The sequence below is a fragment of the Gobio gobio genome (assembly GCF_949357685.1).
Source record: "Gobio gobio genome assembly, chromosome: 15".
Lineage (NCBI taxonomy): Eukaryota > Metazoa > Chordata > Actinopteri > Cypriniformes > Gobionidae > Gobio > Gobio gobio.
Window position 1 is genome coordinate 43,320,849 of NC_137108.1, and position 23,508 is coordinate 43,344,356.

General features: G+C 38.8%; 1 protein-coding gene across 1 annotated transcript in view; it reads left to right on the forward strand.

Annotated features, from left to right (window-relative positions):
* syngap1b (synaptic Ras GTPase activating protein 1b) overlaps positions 1 to 23,508 on the forward strand; it is a gene marked incomplete at both ends in the record, with an annotated part of 89,036 nt that overhangs the window by 26,256 nt on the left and 39,272 nt on the right. Inside the window, 9 exons of the mRNA XM_079837046.1 lie at positions 3,190 to 3,429; positions 4,525 to 4,860; positions 5,634 to 5,778; positions 5,872 to 6,016; positions 12,591 to 12,827; positions 14,522 to 14,723; positions 14,834 to 15,039; positions 17,404 to 17,617; positions 20,702 to 21,247. Of these exons, the coding sequence (XP_079693172.1) occupies positions 3,190 to 3,429; positions 4,525 to 4,860; positions 5,634 to 5,778; positions 5,872 to 6,016; positions 12,591 to 12,827; positions 14,522 to 14,723; positions 14,834 to 15,039; positions 17,404 to 17,617; positions 20,702 to 21,247 (2,271 nt within the window). The remainder of the gene's footprint in view (positions 1 to 3,189; positions 3,430 to 4,524; positions 4,861 to 5,633; positions 5,779 to 5,871; positions 6,017 to 12,590; positions 12,828 to 14,521; positions 14,724 to 14,833; positions 15,040 to 17,403; positions 17,618 to 20,701; positions 21,248 to 23,508) is intronic.

The following is a 23,508-nucleotide window of genomic DNA, read 5'->3' on the forward strand; positions in this document are numbered from 1 at the left end:
TTTGAATGGAAAGTGTCTTGGTGAAATGAGCAGTGTGGATTGACTCGTCCAGATGTTCAGGCAGCAGGAGTTTGGGCTGAATCGTAGAGAACATGACACAGGCGTCCAAAAATGATCAGCCCGCTCAGTCTTGCAGCAGATGCTTTGTCAATATTACAATAAATGAGGACAGACCAAGGGTGTTCATTAGTTTGGTTTGTTAGATGATTAGTTAAAGAAGTTTCCGAAGTCTGGAGTCGCAGTCTGTTCACTGACCGGCAAAACTTGAAAGCTCTAATCTGAATGAATACATTACATTTAATCATTTAGCAGACGCTTTTATCCAAAGCGACCTACAAATGAGAACAGCAATAGAAGCAATTAAACCAACAATGTGCAAGTGGTGCTGTGACTAGTCCCAGTTAGTCTAGCACAGTACATGTATCAATGTTTTTTTTAATAGATATAGAATAGTAAGTGTTTGTATTAATGGATCAAGTGTTGACGAAAAAGATGCATCTTCAGCAGTTTCTTGAAAAAAGACTCAGTTCGGATTGAGATGGGCAGGCCATTCCACCAGCTTGGAACAGTCAAGGTAAAGGTCCTTGAAAGTGATTGTGTGCCACTTTGGGATGGCAACACAAGGCGCCGTTCACTTGCAGAATGCAAGCTTCTGGAGGGAACATAGGTCTGGAATAGCGAGTTTAGGTATATAGGTTCAGAGCCAGTGGTTGTTCTGGAAGCAAACACCAGTGCCTTGAATTTGATGTGAGCAGCAATTGGCAACCAGTGCATTGAGGAGAGGTGTGACGTGCACTCTTTTCAGCTCGTTAAAGACCACTCTTGCTGCAGCATTCTGGATCATGCTGGAAGGCCTGCCAGGAGAGCATTACAATAGTCCAGTTTGAATAGAGCAAGAGCTTGGACAATAATTTGTTTAGCATGCTCTGATAGGAAGGGCCTGATCCTCCTAATGTTGTATAAGGCAAATCTGCAGGACTAAGCATTTCTAGCAAGGTGGTCTGTGAAGTTTAACTAATCATCAACCACAACTCCAAGCTTCCTGGCTGTCCTGGGTGGAGCTATGGTTGATGAACTTAGCAGAATGGAGAAGTTGTGATGAAGTGTTGCGTTAGCCGAGACCATAAGCAGTTCTGTCTTCGCAAGGTTGAGTTGAAGGTGGTGGTCCTTCATCCAACAAGAAATGTCTGTCAGGCAGGCTGTGATGCGAGCAGCTACCATCTGGTTGAAATAAGAAGTAGAGTTGAGTGTCATCAACATAGCAGTGATAGGGGAAACATTTTTTCTGAATGACAGATCCTAGTGATGACATGTAGATGAGAAGAGAAGTGGTCCAAGAACTGAGCCCTGGGGAACCCCAGTAGTTAGATGTTTTACTAGTCCACCTGAAAAATGTATTATTTTAGGATGTGCAGAAATTCAGATCACACATTGTTTTTCACTGTATCTTTGGTACAGTGAATTGGCATTATTTTGATTTTGTATTTCTGCATAGCTGATGTCATGGATTACAGGTTTATCAGCTTATAAAACAGCATGTAAAAACAGAACGAACTGTGATTGATTGCTTTATGTCAGTGTGGTTATGTAAAACCATCTTTGAAGAACATTGGAGTACAATGGTATACGAATATGGAAATCATTCAGTAACATGCTATATACACCAATCAGGCATAGCATTATGACCATATGGTCACAAGATCCTAATATTGTGTTGGTCCCCCTTTTGCTGCCAAAACAGCCCTGACCCGTCAAGGCATGGGCTCCTCCATGGATCTGACTTGTTTGTTCAGCACATCCCACAGATGCTCGATTGTATTGCCTCATTTGGAGGCCATGTCAACACCTCAAATTCGTTGTTCTGAACCTCACACCATTCCTAAACCATTTTTGCACATTATCCTGCTGAAAGAGGCCACAGCCACCAGGGAATACCGTTTCCATTAAAGGGTGTACATGGTCTACAACAATGCTTGGGTAGGTGGTACATGTCAAATTAACATCCACATGGATGGCAAGACCCAAGGTTTCCCAGCAGAACATTGCCCAAAGCATCACACTGCCTCCGGCGGCTTGCCTTCTTCCCATAGTACATCCTGGTGCCATGTGTTCCCCAGGTAAGCAATGCACACGCAGCCGGCCATCCACGTGATGTAAAAGAAAATGTGATTCATCAGACCAGGCCACCTTCTTCCATTGCTCCGTGGTCCAGTTCTGTTGCTCACGTGCCCACTGTTGCCACTTTCGGCGGTGGACAGGGGTCAGCATGGGCACCCTGACTGGTCTGCAGCTATGCAGCCCCTTACGCAACAAACTGCGAAGCACTGTGTATTCTGACATCTTTCTATCAGAACCAGCATTAACTTCTTGAGCAATTTGAGCTACAGTAGCTCGTCTGTTTGATCGAACCACACGGGCCAGCCTTTGCTTCCCATGTGCATCAATGAGCCTTGGCCGCCCATGACCCTGTCGCCGGTTCACCACTGTTCCTTCCTTGGACAACTTTTGACCGATACTGACCACTGCAGACAGGAAACACCCCACAAGAGCTGCAGTTTTGGAGATGCTCTGACCGAGTCGTCAAGCCATTACAATTTGGCCCTTGTTAAACTCACTCAAATCCTTACGCTTGCCCATTTTTCCTGCTTCTAACACATCAACTTTGAGGACAAAATGTTCACTTGCTGCTTAATATATCCCACCCACTAAAAGGTGCATTGATGAAGAGATGAACAGCGTTATTCACTGCACCTTTAAGTGGTCATAATGTTATGCCTGATTGGTGTATATACCATAGTATTACCACCTGAGACCATCACTCTAGCACATTAACGTCACTGTATTTTTTAATAAAAGGGCTGGAGCTTTAGAAATCCGTTTTTAAGGGTATATTACTATAAATGCCAGTAGAAAATGAATGTTCCAGGGCCATTTTGATGGGTCTAAATGACTCATCTTTCTCTGAAACATCATTGTCTATGACTACTCCAGCACTTTAGACATGCAGTAGGTGTTAGACTAACAGTAATTCAGATCATTATCCTTTCTAAAGCACTGCCACCCTCAAACTTGCAATCTCTCCTGTCTGTCCGCATGCTTGACAGCACATTTAAAGTTCTGCCAACCCTCTCACCACCATCGCCTATAGTTTATATAATGCAAATATGATTCTGTGTTTCCCACACCCAGGACAACAGTCGACGCGTCGACAATGTTCTGAAGCTGTGGATCATCGAGGCCCGTGAACTCCCACCCAAAAAGCGCTATTATTGTGAACTGTGCTTGGATGACATGCTTTACGCCCGCACCACCAGCAAACCCCGAACCGATACTGTGTTCTGGGGTGAGCATTTTGAGTTCAACAACCTGCCAGCTGTCCGCAACCTCCGCCTTCATCTTTATAAAGAGACGGACAAAAAAAGACGCAAGGTAAAAGACCACCTCATGTCCTCATTTGCAAAAAGACTGACCTCAAAATGAATACTTAAAGACTTGAGTTTTGTGACTTTTTGTTCATACGGTGGACTGTCTAGGCTAGTGTATTTGTAATAGTACACTACCATTTAAATATTTTGATTAGTGACATCAAATCTAAGAAAGATATTTAGAGTTTTGTTTGAGGTGCTTGGTAGCAAGTACACTACATATCCACAAACAGATTTGTTAAATAGTTTGGTAAAAATAATATCATGAAATGTACATTCATATTATCATTTTATATATATATATATATATATATATATATATATATATATATATATATATATATATATATATATATATATATATATATATATATATATATATATATATATATATATATATACGCTGAACTAAATTATAAACGCAACACTTGTTTTTGCCCCCATTTTTCATGAGTTGAACTCAAAGATCTAAGACTTTTTCTATGTACACAAAAGGCCTATTTTTCTGAAATATTGTTCACAAATGGTCTGCCTTAGGCTGGCCACAGTAAAAGGCCACTCTAAATATTTATTGTGGCCAGCCTAAGGCATACCTGTGCAATAATCATGCTGTCTAATCAGCATCTTGATATGCCACACCTGTGACACACCTTATCTCGGCAAAGAAGAAGTGCTCACTAACACAGATTTAGACAGATTTGTGAATAATATTTGAGAGAAATAGGCCTTTTGTGTACATAGAAAAAATCTTAGATCTTTGAGTTCAGCTCGTGAAAAATGTATATATAAATGCTATAGTCAATAATAGTATTTTTTGTTTGTTTAATATTATTTATTATTTCTGAATTAATATTTTTTTTGTATTGTTTTATATTATGATGAAATGTATGAATCCAATGAACTGATAAACTATTCTAATAAACTATTTATTTTTTTTAAATAAACAAAACTGCAACCGACAAGCAATTCTAACATTGCTGCAATTTTGGTAGCTAGATTATACTAGCTTTTCATTAACTTCCCATTAGCTAAGAAGGGGTCCATCCGGCTTTTTTAAGGTGACTGATCATCATTTTGTCCATTTCCTTCATCATAACAGGAGAAGAGCACGTACCTTGGCTTGGTCAGCATCCCCATTTCCAGCATCACTGGTCGTCAGTTTGTGGAGCAATGGTACCCCGTCATTCAGCCCAGCGCCCTGGCCAAGGGTGGCGGTGTGGGAGGGGGCAAAATCATCAACGCCTCCCTGCGGCTCAAGTCACGCTTTCAGACCATGAGCATCCTGCCAATGGAGCTGTATAAAGAGTTTGCAGAGTATGTCACCAACAACTACCGAACGCTGTGCGCGGTTCTGGAGCCACTGCTAAGTGTCAAGAGCAAAGAGGAAGTGGCCTGTGCTCTGGTGCACATCCTGCAGAGCACAGGGAAGGCCAAGGTAGGACTTTGTTTGAATAATATATGTTTGCAAGTATGTTCAAAAACTTGGTGAGCTGCCTACCTAGATAGAATTTTAAGGCATTGAATGCATGCTCCTGACGCAAAAGCTGGAAAGACTTTGGCCATATTTTAAATTACCATAGCATACTCTGTGACAACCTCTGTTACAGTTGATTATAAATATACTTTTGAAGAATTATTTTCAGCTACTAATCAAATGCTTTCATCTCCATTTAACAAATTTTACCATGTTTAAATCCAGGACCTGCTAATATTATTTAATTTAATTCTGAAAATTATAAATAAAAAATGTTTTTAGTATTTATTACTATTTTATTTTTAAATTAACATATGTTTATATATTCTGTTGCCATATATTTTTATTTTCTCTTTTCTTTTAAGAATATAATATTCTTTTCTATTTTTTTAAACTTTCATTTACATATTTTATTTTTATTTCACTTTTCATTTTAGTAATTTTAGTAATTTTAGTACTTCATATTAAATGTTTTTTATTTCAGTTAGTTGCAAAGGCAACATTTCTAATTTGAAGTAGAAGTTTTTCATCTTTTCATTCATTTTATTTTAGCTTTATTTAAATTACCGAAAACGTTTTTCACTAGTTTTAGTTAACAATAGCAACACTGGCTTACAGAGTTGCTGCCTATCTTGGGCACTCCAAATCAGTCACTTAATTGGTTCTATTTTGATTTTTATATGTAAGGTTATTGTAAAGTGATTACAAATGTTTCTTCTTTTGCTCTGCACAAGGATTTTCTTTCAGACATGGCAATGTGTGAGGTGGACCGATTTATCGACCGAGAGCACCTTATCTTCAGAGAGAATACCCTGGCCACCAAAGCCATAGAAGAGTACCTCAAACTCATTGGACATAAGTACCTCAAAGACGTTTTAGGTGAGAGTTCCTCAGATTTTGAGATTGTTTTGAGAGTTGACGTTGTTTCTGTTGCTGTGCGCTCACACATTAAGGGTTTCGTTTGAATTTTAGGTGATTTTATCCGAGCGCTGTATGAGTCAGAAGAGAACTGTGAAGTCGACCCAATGAGAACTCCACCTTCTGTACTGCCCGAACATCAAGCCAACCTCCGGATGTGCTGTGAGCTTGCACTCTGTAAAATCGTCAACTCTCATTGGTTAGTTACAAAGTTGACATAGGGCGATCCCCTAATGGGCCGTTCACACAGTCTTGAGCTGTTTTAAATCGACACGCCATCTCAAAGGGATAGTTCACCCTAAAATGTAAATCAAGTCATCATTTACTCACCCTGGTGTTGTTCTACAGTATGCCATTCTTTCCTTTTCAGACCACAAAAGGAGAAATGTTAAAAAAAAAAATGTCCCACTTGTGCTTGTCCATATAATAGCAGTGAATAGCAGGGTTGAGCCTGGACAATACCTGGATGGGAGAACTCCTGGGAAAAACTAGGTTGCTGCTGAAAGAAGTGTTAGTGAGGCCAGCACGGGGTCTGTGTGGGTCATAATGCCCCAGTGTAGTGATGGGGAACTCTACTGTAACAAGCACAGTCCTTCGTATGAGAGGCTAAACCGAGGTCTGGACTCTTTGTGGTCATAAAAAATCCCAGGATGTGAAACCCTATCATCCTGGCAAAATTTGCACACTGGCCTCTGTCCATCATCATGGCCACCTAATTACCCCCATCTCAAAAACAAAAAATATGTGCACAAGATACATATACAGCACCTGCTGCAGTCTTTCAATCACTAAAAACAGCGGAACGTTCTAAAACGCTTAACGTGAAAAACACTTAGGGTGGGTTGCACCAATAAGGATTAAATTAAGCAAAGTTTAACGGATTTGTTGATCTGGGTTTTATTTGTTGCACCACTTAATTTTAAACACAGATTAACAAATCAGGGATTACAATTCTAACGTGTAATTAAAACCATCATCTATGCTTAATTTTCTCCGCCATGATGGATTTGCCAATTAAACAGCAACAATGTAAATATTCAATTTCCTCTTTTACTGACCACCAGAAACTCTCTCTCTGACAATAGTAACTCTTGCTGATAAAGGAAATAAACTTGTAAAACGTCAACTGTCTTTTTAAACTGCTATGTAGAAAGACCATCCAAATTAAAGGGCTGATCAAGCAGCATAGGCGGTGGGTGAACCAACGCCAGGCTAAGGAGATGCTAAATCCTTATTGGTGCAACCCACCCTTAAAGGGTTAGTTCACCCAAAAATGAAAATAATTTGTCATTTATTACTCACCCTCATGCCATTCCCCACCCGTAAGACCTCTGTTTATCTTCGGAACACAAATTAAGATATTTGTGTTGAAATCCGAAGGCTCAGTGAGGCCTGCATAACCAGCAATGAAATTTCCTCTCTCAAGATCCATTAATGTACTAAAAACATATTTCAATCAGTTCATGTGAGTACAGTGGTTCAATATTAATATTATAAAGCGACGCAAATATTTTTGGTGCGCCAAAAAAATCTAAATAACGACTTATATAGTGATAGCCAATTTCAAAACACTGCTTCATGAAGCTTGGGAGCATTATGAATCAGCGTATCGAATCAGCAGTTCGGAGCGCCAAAGTCACGTGATTTCAGCAGTTTGGCGGTTTGACAGGCAATCCGAATCATGATTCAACATGCTGAAACAGGGTTCATGAAGCAGGGTTTTGAAATCGGCCATCACTATATAAGTCGTTATTTAGTTTTTGCTGCACCAAAAATATTCTCGTCTCTTTATAATATTAATATTGAACCACTGTACTCACATGAACTGATTTAAATATGTTTTTAGTACATTAATGGATCTTGAGAGAGGAAAGGTCATTGCTGGCTATGCAGGCCTCACTGAGCCATCGGATTTCAACAAATATATCTTAATTTGTGTTCCGAAGATGAACGGAGGTCTTACGGGTGTGGAGCGGCATGAGGGTGAGTAATACATTTTCAAGACATTATTTTCATTTTTGAGTGAACTAACCAATTAACTAACAAATTATGGTGGAAAACAAGTATTTGGTCACCCACAAAAAAGCAAGATTTCTGGCTCTCACAGACCTGTAACTTCTTCTTTAAGAGGCTCATCTGTCCTCCACTCGTTACCTGTATTAATGGCACCTGTTTGAACTCGTTATCAGTATAAAAGACACCTGTCCACAACCTCAAACAGTCAGACTCCAAACTCCACTATGGCCAAGACCAAAGAGCTGTCAAAGGACACCAGAAACAAAATTGTAGACCTGCACCAAGCTGGGAAGACTGAATCTGCAATAGGTGAGCAGCTTGGTGTGAAGAAATCAACTGTGGGAGAAATTATTAGAAAATGGAAGACATACAAGACCACTGATAATCTCCCTCGATCTGGGGCTCCACGCAAGATCTCACCCCGTGGGTCAAAATGATCACAAGAACGGTGAGCAAAAATACCAGAACCACAGGGGTGGACCTAATGAATGACCTGCAGAGAGCTGGGACCAAAGTAACAAAGGCTACCATCAGTAACACACTACGCCGCCAGGGACTCAAATCCTGCAGTGCCAGACGTGTCCCCCTGCTTTAGCCAGTACATGTCCGGGCCCGTCTGAAGTTTGCTAGAGAGCATTTGGATGATCCAGAATAGGATTGGGAGAATGTCATATGGTCAGATGAAACCAAAATATAACTTTTTGGTAAAAACTCAACTTGTCGTGTTTGGAGGAGAAAGAATGCTGGGTTGCATCCAAAGAACGCCATACCTACTGTGAAGCATGGGGGTGGAAACATCATGCTTTGAGGCTGTTTTTCTGCAAAGGGACCAGGACGACTGATCTGTGTATTGGAAAGAATGAATGGGGCCATGTATCGTGAGATTTTGAGTAAAAACCTCCTTCCATCAGCAAGGACATTGAAGATGATACGTGGCTGGGTCTTTCAGCATGACAATGATCCCAAACACACCGCCTGGGCAACGAAGGAATGGCTTCGTAAGAAGCATTTCAAGGTCCTGGAGTGGCCTAGCCAGTCTCCAGATCTCAACCCCATAGAAAATCTTTGGAGGGAGTTGAAAATCAGTGTTGCCCAGCGACAGCCCCAAAACATCACTGCTCAAGAGGAGATCTGCATGGAGGAATGGGCCAAACTACCAGCAACAGTGTGTAAAAACCTTGTGGAGACTTACAGAAAACGTTTGACCTCTGTCATTGCCAACAAAGGGTATATAACAAAGTATTGAGATTAACTTTTGTAGGTGACCAAATACTTATTTTCCACCATAATTTGCAAATAAATTCTTTAAAAATCAGACACGGTGCTTTTCTGGATTTTTTTTCTCATTCTGTCTCTCATAGTTGAAGTGTACCTATGATGAAAATTACAGGCCTCTCTCATCTTTTTAAGTGGGAGAACTTGCACAATTGGTGGCTGACTAAATACTTTTTTGGCCCACTGTACAGGCGAGCGACATGTTTTCTCTACAATGGTTTTCGATGGAAAAAAAACAGTCAACGAGAATCCTTGTGTTGCATTTATATTCTGTTTTCATCTGTTTGCCTGTACAACTTAGTTTAACTGGCAGTTATTCTACTTTAAAATGTGCGTTCCATGTAGGAATGTCTGTTTTTGTTTTGATCTGTGTGATCCTGCCCACTGCCAATTTACTCAATAGTATTTTGACACTCCAGGTTGCCAGTTGGCGTAAAACAGTCTATTACAGCCACTGAAGCCAGCAGACAAACTGGGTCAGAGATTGCAGATTATACCAGCTAGACGATCTAAAAAGCTAGATGACCAGAGGCATATCAATCATATCAAAATCATATCAATCTTCAGTTGTCAATTGCACTCATTCCTGTTGCGTGTCCTCAATCTAGAATCTGAGGAGGAGGGCGAAACAACCCTCTCCAATATTGTGAATTTGGACAATTCAGTACCTATTTCAACAGCTATCTGTCAATATTACATACTGAACCCGTCTTACCCTCAGTAGAAGCCAAGTTCATCTCTGTAAACTCTCCCAGTCCACAGGTTTCTCCAAGTTTGCCATTGTAGGACACTGCCTGGGTGTAAAACATGACCCGACAAGACCTTGTGACCATGGTGTTGTTTTTGAGCTCTGCGTAGACGTCAAAGTCAGGGCCGATCTGCATATCTGGGGTCACTCTGATCTTGATGTGTAAATCAGGTTCCCCTCCGGCCTGTGCCAGTCTGTTGTGATGATTTGCTTTCTCACCTCTTTCAAACCTTTCTCACCTTTTCAGAACCTGAACAGAATACACTCTTTATCATTATGGGCAGCTGCAGATATTCATCCAAACATTTACCTCTATATACACAGAATTAATAATACATTATAAATGTGTTCAGCATTCTGCAACAAATATTTTTCGGATTTTCTAGACTATTTTAAGTCGTAAAGTGTGCAGGATATATTAAAATGCAGCACATTTTAGGCATGTATTCATGATACCAAATGCCAGATTCACTAAATAGGGCAAATTAGCGTGAGAGCGCAATTCCAGAAAACTGCCGATGGGAGTGGACAGTTCAGCGTGTGATCTACTGTCGACACACAAATTAAAGAATACAGACAACAGACACAGACAATCTACCCGTTAGCCTCTGGTTTAAGACATGCTTTTTGGGGGGTGGTAAATAATGCTGCAAACACCAGTAAATTGAAGAGCGCAATCCTTTGTAAATCACTTCATGTGATTCATTTAAATACTCTACTCCCATGAATTTTTCATCTGAATGGGAAACTCCTACAAATACATATGCAATAAGGTCATCTGCAAAAATAACTGTGTCCACGCCTTTTCAGCGCTAATTTATCACTGCGCGTCTTAGTAAATCCTGACAGTAGTTTTTTTAACGCCAAAAGAGGGTTTGCGCTGGCGCAAGCTGTTAGTAAATCTGGCCCTAAGTGGGGCTGTCTCTGAAACCTCCCTAGCTCTACAGCGCCCCACACATTTCCAGTGCAAATTTGTGGTGAAAAATGGAACTGCAGCGCGCTCTCTCATATACCCCTTTTCCACCAGAATGAACCGGGTGCTAGTTCAGAGCCAGTGCTAGTGCCAGTGCCAGTCATCTTGTTGGTCATGGTAACCCCGCCCCCAGCCCCTGACGCAAGCAGCTCTTACTTCTAGACCAGCAATGTTTTGGTGCTACTTAAGAACCACTTTTCCTGGTTCGGAACTGGTGCTTTGGGTGTGGAAATACAAAGAACCGATTTGAAACTAGGCTCTGGCTCAGAACCAGCACCAGCACTGCCTCGGTGGAAAAGGGGTAATAGAGAGCCATTGGGGCAGATGTGTATATTATGTATAAAATTGAATTTGATCTTTTAATATCACGGTCTTACTAAATTAGTCCATACTACAAACCTGGTAAAAATGACTGGCGGGCAGTGAAGAAAAGCCTTGTTTTGACCCTCCAGATGGGCGTTCCTATAAGGGTGTGACATCACATGAAAACTATGAATACTGATTGGCTTCATCACCTCCAAAAAGCTGGTGTGTGGTGGGCGATCTGGCGCAATATGGCTGCTGTCACATTATCCACATTGGTGGTGTTAGAGGAGATTCCCCCCTTCCATTTGTAAAGCGCTTTGAGTACCCAGAAAAACGCTATATAAATGTAACAAATTATTATTATTAAATCCCCCAAAAAGTATCTGTGTACTTTCTTCACTGAGTTAAATATCTCAGAATCGGAACTCCGTTTGTCTGATGACAATCAGAATGACAGTTGACAGATGTGAATGTGATCACGTCTTGTTCCGACGAACACAACGGATATATTCACCTCAGAGAAGTAGGCCTACATGGATATTTCAAGTCACGTTTTCCTCACGTCTTGATTTCTCACAACTTGTGTGCTTTCTCTGGGCAAGTCGGAGTAAACTGGGGCGCTAATAGAGTCTCACGAACACTCACGCCGTGCAGCCGTGCACAGAAGACCAACGGCCAAGGTCAAAATCTTTGTTAAATAATACATTCAATTTCGGGTTGTTTTTAACCAAACCTATTGTATACCCCCAGAACACACTATTCACTGCCATTACAGGGACGAGCGTAAGCAGGACATATTTTTTAATTTCTCCTTTTGTGGTCCAGAAAAGAAAGAAGGGAATATGGCATTAGAACAACACCAGGGTGAGTAAATGATGACTTGATTCTCATCTTAGGGTGAACTATCCCTTTAAAAACTCTTGGCTTATGCAACAAGATGCTGAAGAAAAAAAACTGCAATACGCACTGCAGCAATCAAATACATCACTATAGCACATTTACATAGCAATAAATAAATAAATAATAATAAAAAACAGCTGGGACAGATGCAAGCACGCATACTGTGTAAACGGCCCCTTACTGCTTTTTTCTATGGAAAGTGAAATTCTTCTTATGCACAGTGACTGTAAATTTCAATGGGTAAATTTTAGGTAAAAATGTATTATATATAATTATGTGCACCACACCACACAGGACACCCAAAATGATCAATTTAATGGTGTTATTTTTACAACCATGGCAAAACAGCTTTTTAATGATAGTTGTGATTGCAGATTTTCTTAAAAATCTTTCTTAAGATTGCAGAATGAAAATTGTATGATTATGCACATTATCATACAATTTATCCAGGCTTATATATTTTAATATCTTTTAAATGAAGGGACAGTGACAACATGATATCACACTAACTGCTTTATTCATAATGGAAATAATCATATTGCTTGTTTTTCCCAGTGCGTTTCCAAGAGAACTGAAAGAGGTCTTTGCGTCCTGGCGCGTTCGCTGCGCTGAGAGAGGAAGAGAGGACATTGCAGATCGACTGATCAGTGGTTCCCTCTTCCTGCGCTTCCTGTGTCCAGCCGTCATGTCGCCATCCTTATTCAATCTCACACAGGAATACCCCGATGAACAGACTTCACGTACACTCACCCTCATAGCCAAAGTTGTGCAGAACCTTGCAAACTTCTCAAAGTCAGTACACACTTCTTTAAGGTCTTTAAGCTTTATTACCATGTCATCATTTTTGCTGTATGCTCAGAGTACTGTAACTTGCATTCATGCTGGTCTTTTCAGCAGGGAAACCATTCTGATTCGAGATGGATAATGTATTGGGACAATTTTGGTTATAAATGAATATTTTATTTTATTTTTCCACATCAGATATTTAATTGTGCATTCTCATTTTACTTTTATTTTTATTTTTTTATTTAATTTGTGCATTTTTTTTGTTTTCCTCATTCTGATATGGGATGTGTGATATAATGGGAACATATTGGTTATAAACTTTAATTTTATTTGTCTTTAATTTAATTTACTTTACTTTTTATTATTTTATTTTATTTTACTTTTCTTTCATTTACTTTACTATTTCATTTTGTTTAAATTTTTTCTGATTCAGTATGCTTAATATATTGGGACCATAATGCTTATAATACATACTTTTTTATTTTATTTGATCAATTTAATTGTGCATTTAAATTTTCTAAATTTTTACATTTAGATTATCTTTGTCTGATTAATCTTTAAAATAACTAAGACTTAAGTAACATTGTATAATGTAATATTTAGCAAATATTCTGAATTAATATCCATTTTTCATACTGTACTTTATAATGTAATCTGGGACAGTCATCTTAAAGGAACACTCTACTTTTTTGGAAAAACATTTTCCAACTCCTCTAGAGTTAAACAGTTCAGTTTTACCATTTTCGAATCCATTCAGCCGATCTCTGGGTCTGGCTGTAGCACTTTTAGCATAGCTTAGAATTGATCATTGAATCTGATTAGACCGTTAGCATCTCGCTCAAAAATGACCAAAGATTTTCAATATTTTTCCTATTTAAAACTTGACTTTTCTGTAGTTACATCGTGTACTAAGACCGACGGAAAATTAAAATTTCTAGGCTGATATGTCTAGGAACTATACTCTCAATTCCTGCGTAATAATCAAGGAACTTTGATGCCGTACCATGAGTGCAGCGGAGCAATGATATTACGCCTGAAAATAGGCTAATTTCCGTAAATATAACCAACGTGACAACCTGCTTGCACAGGGAGCATGCTGGGGACTATTTTCAGGCACTGCGTAATATCATTGCGCCGCTGCACCCATGGTACGGTGGAATGAGAGTATAGTTCCTAGCCATATTGGCCTAGAAAATCACTTTTCATTTTCTGTCGGCCTTAGTACACGATGTAACTACAGGAAAGTCAAGTTTTAAATAGGAAAAATATCGAAAGTCTTTGGTCATTTTTGAGCGAGATGCTAATGGTCTAATCAGATTCAATGATCTATGCTAAGCTATGCTAAAAGTGCTACCGCCAGACCCAGAGATCAGCTGAATGGATTCGAAAACTGTAAAACTCAACCGTTTAACTCTGGGAGTTGGAAAATTAGCTTATTTCCAAAAATAGTGGAGTGTTCCTTTAACTTAACTTTGTTCAAGGACACAATAGTGATAGGGATCTCTTTAGTGCTCCAGTATTATGGGATGTATTATGACGTTTGGGCTGTCAGCCCAGATCATTAGCCATTGAGCTATAACAAACTGTACAGCTGTTACTGATGATGATGAGCATTATCATCTTTATCATTGACGCAACATTCAATGCTCCTACTGACCATATCAGCCATATATCCTTACCAATTCTTCACTGTATTACAGGTTTGGCAGTAAGGAGGAGTACATGTGCTTTATGAATGAGTTTTTAGAGATGGAGTGGGGCTCCATGCAGCAATTCCTCTACGAGATCTCCAATCTCGATACCGTGAGCAACGCAGTTGCTTTTGAGGGCTACATCGATTTGGGAAGGGAGCTCTCGATCCTGCACAGTCTTCTGTGGGAAGTCATGGCACAGCTAAGCAAGGTAGATGCTGTTTGATAATCTAGATGAAGATGATCGTGATTGTCTACTTGCGTTTGTGATCGGTCATCAGGTTGGTCTCCTGTTCTCTATCTGTGTATATTGTGCCAAAGGATGCTATCATCAAACTCGGACCATTGCCCCGCCTTCTAAATGACATCAGCATGGCCCTCCGTAACCCGCACCTCCAGAGACAGCCCAGTCATCAGACAGATAGACAGCCTCCAGAGAGACAGACAGATAGGCTGCTCTCCAGGCCCAGCTTCAACAGGGGTGTCTCGTCTGAGTTCCAGAACCTCATGATGAGAGACCTCAACAGGTAGTGTCTGGTGTCTTTATATGCGTGCGATATTTGTGTCACTTCTGCAGCACCTTGGAATAGAAAACTTAGTTAGTCTGCCTACTTAGTCAATATTTTTAGGCATCTAAGCCAGGGGTTTGCAAACTGGAGTGGAGATGCAAATGAGTGCTAAAAAAACATAATTACAGAATTTAATTTCTTTACTGCTTCATTTTGCTTTCTATTTTTAAGTTTTTTTATTCAATTGTACATATACTATTTTAGTACGTTTTTTCTGTTTTAGTTCAATAACTAAACAAAATTATAAACGCAACTGTTTTGTTTTTGCCCCCATTTTACATGAGCTGAAGAATTTTTCTATGTACACAAAAAAGGCCTATTTCTCTCAAATATTGTTCATAAATCTGTCTAAGGCCCTGTCCACACGAACACGGGTATTTTCTAAACTGCATATTTTTCTATGCGGTTTGGCTGTTCGTCCACACGCAAACGCAGTATCTGGACACTAATACCTTTTTTGAAAACTCCTGCCAGGGTGAACATTTTTAGAAACTCCGGTTGCAGTGGTGTCGTGTGGACGGTGAAAGTGGAGATTTTGGCTTGTTGCGTCAGAACCGGAACCAGCAATAAAAAAAAATTCAGGCTTCTGATTGGCCAACATGGCTGGTTTGGCATGCTCTTGACAGCGCTTCATAGCGTGTTTTGCGTTTTCATGTGGATGCAAAATTTTTTTGTTTTGTTTTTTACAGAGGGAAAAACTCAGCTTATAAAAATACTTATAAAAATACTTGTGTACGTGTGGACTAGGCCTACATCTGTGTTAGTGAGCACTTCTCCTTTGCCGAGATAATCCATCCACCTCACAGGTGTGGCATATCAAGATTACATTTACATTTATGCATTTAGAAGACGCTTTTATCCAAAGCGACTTACAACTGAGGAGTACAGGAAGCGATCCGTCATGAGGAGGCAGCGAAACACAGAAAGTGCCTGAAGTACTAAGTTTTGGACATTGCACAGCACATCATACACTAGGGCAGGGAAGAAGTAGAGGAAAATAAAAGGAATTAGGTTAAGATAAGGTTAAATGCTCGCGGAAGAGGTGAGTTTTCAGCTGTTGTTTGAATGTTGTCAGTGATTCTGCAATTCGGATGGAGGGAAGATCGTTCCACCAGCAGGGAACGGTGAATGTTAAAGTTCTGGAGAGGGATTTTCTGCCTCTCTGTGATGGTACCACAAGCCGTTGCTCCTTAGCTGAGTGAAGGCTTCTAGTGGGGGTGTAGACTTGTAGGAGCGAGTCAAAGTATGCAGGAGCGGAGCTCATGGTGGATTTGTAAGCGAGCGTAAGCGCCTTGAACTTGATGCGAGCAGCGAGTGGTAAAAAGTCAGTAAAAAAAGAAGCTGATTAGACAGCATGATTATTGCACAGGTGTGCCTTAGGCTGGCCACATGTGTACATAGAAAGCTTTAGCTCATGAAAAATGGGGGCAAAAAGTGTTGCGTTTATAATTTTGTTCAGCGTATATAAAAGACAATAATTTAATTTAGGAAACAACATATTGTCTTTATAATATCACACATGTATTATATTTTATATAAAATATTTTTCAAACAGTACGAACCCCATTTAAATGTATTTAAATGTAGAGTGAAATGTATAGATATTATAAAATATAATAAAATTAAGGGGTCCCTCAAAAGGGGATCATCATATTTGGGGGGCGCAAAGCCACCTACAAGAAAGTAAGTAAATAAATAAATAAGTATGTATTTATGTGTGTATATTTATTTTATTTTAGATTATTTTAGTTTGCTTAACTTAAAACTAATAAATAAAATTGAATAAAAACTATATCAACAAACTAATAAAATGTTAAAATTACTATTAAAGTTAAAACAGCGTATATAAAAATCTAATCTATTAAAATATTAACCAAAAACTGTAATAGTATATCAATGATAATAAAATAATACAGTATCAAAGTTTATTTACTTATTAATAAAATAAATAATCAAGTAAAAATCAAATATCACATCATATGGCTTGCTAGGTTTTGTAACTGAGTTTGGAAACTCTTTATTTTAATGCTCCCCAACAGACATTCTACTAAGTATAAGTAACTTTGCAAGCAACTACATGTCAAGTTATGCTACTAACCCGAACCCAAACACCTAACCTTATCCTAACAGTCTACTAATACTCAAATGAGAGTTAGCTGACATGTAGTTGCAAAGTTACTTATAGTTAGTAGAATGTCTAAAGTGGACCATCGAAAATAAAGTGTAACCCTGAGCTCAAGTGAATGTCTTATGGAATATTGCTTCTGGAGAAAATGAGCGAGGATACTTTTTTCCATGTTAACTTTCTCATATCTCATACAGTTCAATCGAGATCACTCGCCTGCCCTCTCCAACCTCTGCCATGTCCAGTGGCGGAGCCCCTCCATCCCGAGCTGGAATGGGGGGTTTTGTGGATCGCGATCATCCTCACCGAGCCTCATCTAAAGACGTTTTCTATGTTGCCCGTCCCCCGTTGGCCCGCTCTAGTCCAGCGTACTGTACTAGCAGTTCCGATATTACTGATCCAGACCCAAAGGTAAGTCCCAAACAACAGTGGTTCTGATAGGGTGGGGGGTTCTGATTAAATAATTGCCCCTTTCATTTAGAATTCTTTCAATGGTCAGTGCTGTCTGGTCCAAATTCTCATTTGAATAACAGCTCACTCCCTAGCACACGTTTCACCAGCTTTTCTGAGGGTTGGCTTTGTTCCTGTCGGAGAAGGAAGCGCCACTGACCTGCTTACTGCATGGTCAAATACCACCCAAGCATGGAAAGAGGGCTACAAGATGATGTGGGTGCAGTCAATACATAAAGAGATTCTTTACGTTAATCTTCCATCACCATTTGGGATTCAGGGTCCTGACATACAAACATTAATATTTCACCCAAAAATTATTTTTTTGTGATTATTGTATCCTGCACGTTCATGTGCAATGTTTAAAGTGATTTTTTTAGAATTTAAAATAATTATGTTTATAAAATAATTTAAAAATATTATTGTTTGTGAACTATATTTCAGGAGAGAGAGCGAGAGAGAGAAATTTTATTTAATTAATTGAAAAATTAAATACGCCACAAATGGCACCTGCAATTAGCCTCAGACTGACACACTATTGCCTTGTTTATACTTTCGCCTGGCTCCCAAACGGACGAGGTGTTTATACTCGACGTGCTCGCCGATGTACTATTCTTTGAAACGACAGAGGGTGACTCGGAGTAATTGTTCTATAAACCATCAGGAAACAGCGGTGAAAAGAAGTAGACGAATGTACACCAAGCGGCAACCTCCCGCAGTTTCTCTTGAAGCCAATACGGAAGTGACTTAAACTGCAATTCATCGACTGGCCACTAGGCTCCAGAAGGGAGCAGAATCTCATTGAGCCCCATGTTAAAATGCCCAACTTTACAGCAGAAAAACACATGTTTACAGCCTGGTGCAAATTGTAGTTTTGGTCTATAAAGCTAATTTTGCCCTTCATGACAACTGTGAGGGGGTGAATTTTTTTTATAACTCATTCGTTTACATTATATAAAGCTTTAAAGTCCTGCATGATTAAGGGCGTGGCCACTTTGAGTGACAGTTGGATAGCCATTTATCTGCTGCCTGTTAGTCATCGCATCACCTCAGTTCCGCCCACGTCCCGCCTCTTTGCCCATTTTCTATTATCCAGGAGTGACGCGAGATGACGCGCTGACAAGATGGCAACGGCCAGCTCGACCCTACTTTACGCTTCAAAATGGCTATTCAGACTCCTATGGGTGATGTCACGGACACTACGTCCATATTTTTTTACAGTCTATGATGTACACAGGTGACGATAATTATTTTAGTACACTTCACCAAAAACCACTATAAAAGAATTGTGTAAAACTCAGTAAACCTTGATATTATTTCTTGTGACATTAGATCAAAATGTATGTACACATGTATACAACTAAATTAACAATCTCTTAAATATTTCCTAGTTTCACTAAACATTTTCATTTCGTTTTGTGAATTTTTTTTAATTAAACATGGATCTTTTATTTTCAATAAAATGGCTTATTTCTGCTTTTGTAGGCTCATTTTGTAAATATAAGCAACTAATTTGTATCTATGTGCAAACTGGGTGCCGGTGTGATGATACGTCATGCTCGGTAAGATTCGCCTCGAACTCGTGCATCTTCGGATGCGGACAAAAAAGTAAAAAAAAAATGCGCTACACACTGCCACGCGAAATGGGGTTCACACTCAACGCGCACTACCGCCCACTCCGCGATGATGTAATTTTTGCAGTGTGCACCTTCGGGCTCGTGTGGACGCGGCGAGTATAAACCAAGCTTATGGCTGCGTCCGAAATCACGTACTCTCTTGAATAGGTACTGATTTTGAATAATTACTTCACGGCTAAATCAAAATTAAAATATGTTCTATATAGTATGAATGTAATCTGGACGCACTACATTCGCCATGTTGTCATTATCATGCGACCTACCAGCGTCAGTTATGTCCCTTCACTGCCATTTACAAATCCTCTCCCATGGCCTCATGGGATAGTAAAGTGTACATCTTGTGCAAAATCTCACCTAAAGAAGTAGGTCATCCGGGGACTTTTTGTCTACTCTTTTATGAGTACTGTGAATTCAGACATACTTCTTTCGTTACATACTGTTTTTCACCTACTATGTAGTAAGGAAGTATGGGATTTCAGATGCAGCCAATGTCATTTTTAGTTAATTTGACTTTTGTCATCCATTCCAGCTGTACTTTGGCATCAAAATATTAAGTCTCAGAATATAGTATGTGTCATTCTCCAAAAAAAAAACGTTTTACATTTTGTTAAATTAAATAATTCTCCTATAAAATCTGATGGTAATTATTTATTGTTATATTACGTATTATTATATGATATTATATTATTGACCATTATTTAAATATGATATTGTATAGAATATTATTATATTTTAATAATTCAATAAATGCTTTTTCTTGACATTACCAGGACAGCTTGGCTTCTGTTCTTTATATTATTATTTATTAACTGATTTTTTTGAAGATGCTGTAAATATAACCTCAAAAAACTTACCCCTGTATAGACTATTTTTTTTTTATGGAAATCTTTTACACAAACTTTCAACAGTATAACAATGACTCATTTAAATGAACCATATTAAAATGATGGTGCTTTTAATGTCCATTTTGAATTCAGTAATTAATTATTCCCTTAGCAAATGCTACTTATTTTATTACTATTATTTGAATATAATATATAATATTTAAATCATTCAAAATAATTTATCTCGACATTATTGCCTGGACAACATGGCTTTTGTTTTTTATGTTATTATTTTATTTGACAAACTGAATGAAAGAAAGCTGCATAAAAATTATGTATTTACGTTCCACTGAAAAAGTAACAGCATATTACAGCGAGTAAATAATGACAGAAATTCGATTTTTGGGTGAATTATTCCTTTTAACCCTCAAGTTAATACACTGTGTACTCACATGCAGTCAGGCCACATGCATAAACCGCCCACAACTGCTGCGCCCGGCAGGTAGCTGCAGCGCTCTCGCCCGTAGGTTCTAGGTGTTAATGAAAACATTTCTATGATGGACCTCCAGGACTCAAGAATGAACAGCGTCTCTAACCTGCAATCTATGGGGGACATGCTCAACTCTTCCCAGGCCTCGATTGCCGGCCTCGGCAGCTACGGTGGGCTCGCGGCCTTGGGAGGAGGCCTTGGAGGTCAGCTGCGCGCCGGAGGACGTATGTCGGCCGGATCCGGCGGTTCCAGCATGTCCGGGGGTCTGAGGTTGAGCCAGATGGGAACCACCACCGACTCGCTGTCCCAGCAGCAACAAGCCGCCGCCCTCCGCTACCCCCTCTCCTTCCAGAACCCTTTGTTCCACCTCGCTGCTGATGGGCCTCAGCTTCACCACCAGCACAGTCGAGCCCAACCTCCTCCTCCTCTCCTGCTGGCCCCTGAGCCGGACGCCTCTCACCCGACGTACATCCCACAGTTCGCCCATGGGGGTTTCTCCCGAAGCGAGGACCTCTCCACCCTCAGACCTGGCCCTCATCTGGGTCAGCCGAGCATTATTCACTCCCACAGCTACAGTGACGACTACAGCCGCCATAACCAGAGTGACTTCAGGGGACGCCAGCTCTCGATGCACATGCAGGTATTTTCTTGACAGTCATTTTGCTCTTTAAAAGGGCCTATTATGCCCTATTACAGTGTTGATTTTGTTTTTTGGGTCTATTAGAATAGGTTTTCATGCTTGAATGTTCTAAAAACACATTATTTTTCACATATTTGACATTGTTGCAGCACCTCTCTTCCCATTCTGTCAGTAACGCTCTGTTTAGCTCCTGTTTCTATGAAGCCCCTCCTTCCGAAAAGTGCAATGTGCTCTTATTGGTCACCCAGACCACTGTGTTGTGGTTGGTCAACCGTTTTGAGCGTGTTTGGGAAATGTCACGCCCCTTATGCAGGGTTTTTCCTGGGTCAAAAATGGTCTTCGGTGGTGGCTGACAGACATGGTCATACATACACACACGCACGGTAAAAAAAAAAAATACCCTATCCACTTGATCTGCAAGCGCAATACTGACAATAAATTTGAAATAAATTCAAAGAAAGTTTGTAACTTTTGCTTATCTTATTTTGATACCTTGATGTTTGTTTTTGTTCCTCATTTTTACACTATTTACTGATAATTGTTTTGGTAATCATATCAATATTAAAAAATAGTATTAAAAAAATGAACAAATAGCCTAATTTTCCGCCATATACAATTTTCTGCCATATACAATCAGCTACAAAACAAACAAATTTGTATTTGTTCTGGGTTCACCTCACTCCAGTCTAAACTAAATGATTTTAGGCAATTTATTTTACTACACATTGTCCACATAAATAAGCTGAAAGACTGTTGATAATTAAAAATAATTCTTACTATCCACTCTTGCTAAATTGGGTAAGCACACTTGTGTTCTCATTTCAGGTTTTGTTCTGAGTAAATGATTAAACTGATTCGTGAGTTCAGTGTTGGACAGATCAGTTCTAACCAGTCGTTAAAATTATTCGGTTCAAAGGAGTCATTAGGTCGCGAATTGGACATTAGCAGACGCGTTGTGTGTGAATCCCGTCTTTAGAACATTGCGTATGGGGCGCCGACTGTAAAGCGGCTCACGCTGAAAATAACAGCAACATTTTGACACATTTAGCTTCAAACAATGTTTAAAAAACTGGTATGAATTTTTGGCGGTCACTTTTTTAGCACATTTACAACAATATTTATCAACTTAGAGATATTTTAAATAGTTAAATCTAAATGTTAAATCTAAATCTAAATGTTAAATCTAAATGTTAAATCTAAATCTAAATGTTAAATCTAAATCTAAATGTTGAATCTAAATCTAAATGCTAAATCTAAATGTTAAATCTAAATGTTAAATCTAAATGTTACATCTAAATCTAAATGTAAAATCTAAATGTTAAATCTAAATGTTAAATCTAAATACAAAATCTAAATCTAAATCTAAATGTTAAATCTAAATGTTAAATCTAAATATAAATGTTGAATCTAAATGTTTCGGGTGAAACTAAATATTTAACTAATATGCAAATTCAGAATGCAGATAACCGGTTTTAACATTTAGATTTAACATTTAGATTTTACATTTAGATTTAACGTTTAGATTTAACATTTAGATTTAGCATTTAGATTTAGATTTAACATTTAGATTTAGATTTAGATTTAACATTTAGATTTAGATTTAGATTTAACATTTAGATTTAGATTTAGCATTTAGATTTAGATTTAACATTTAGATTTAGATTTAGATTTAACATTTAGATTTAGATTTAGATTTAACATTTAGATTTAGATTTAGCATTTAGATTTAGATTTAACATTTAGATTTAACATTTAGATTTAGATTTAACATTTAGATTTAGATTTAACATTTAGATTTAACATTTAGATTTAGATTTAGATTTAACATTTAGATTTAGATTTAACATTTAGATTTAACAATTAACATTTAGATTTAACATTTAACATTTAGATTTAACTATTTAAAATATCTCTAAGTTGACAAATATTGTTGTAAATGTGCTAAAAAAGTGACCGCCAAAAATTCATACCAGTTTTTTAAACATTGTTTGAAGCTAAATGTGTCAAAATGTTGCTGTTATTTTCAGCGTGAGCAGCTTTATAAACGGCGCCCCATAATCGCGAAAGATTTGTCAACACACAGAAAACACTTCATAACCAGATAGGATTTGTTTCCTGTTTATTTAAAGTATGCTTTATGTCAGCTGGTCAGAGAATCAGTCAATGTTTTTTGAGCGCAATTCACACCCAGCGGTAATTAAAGAAAGACGTCTGATAGCGCCACGTCTGATAGCGCCACATGCAACATGGATTCGGTCTTC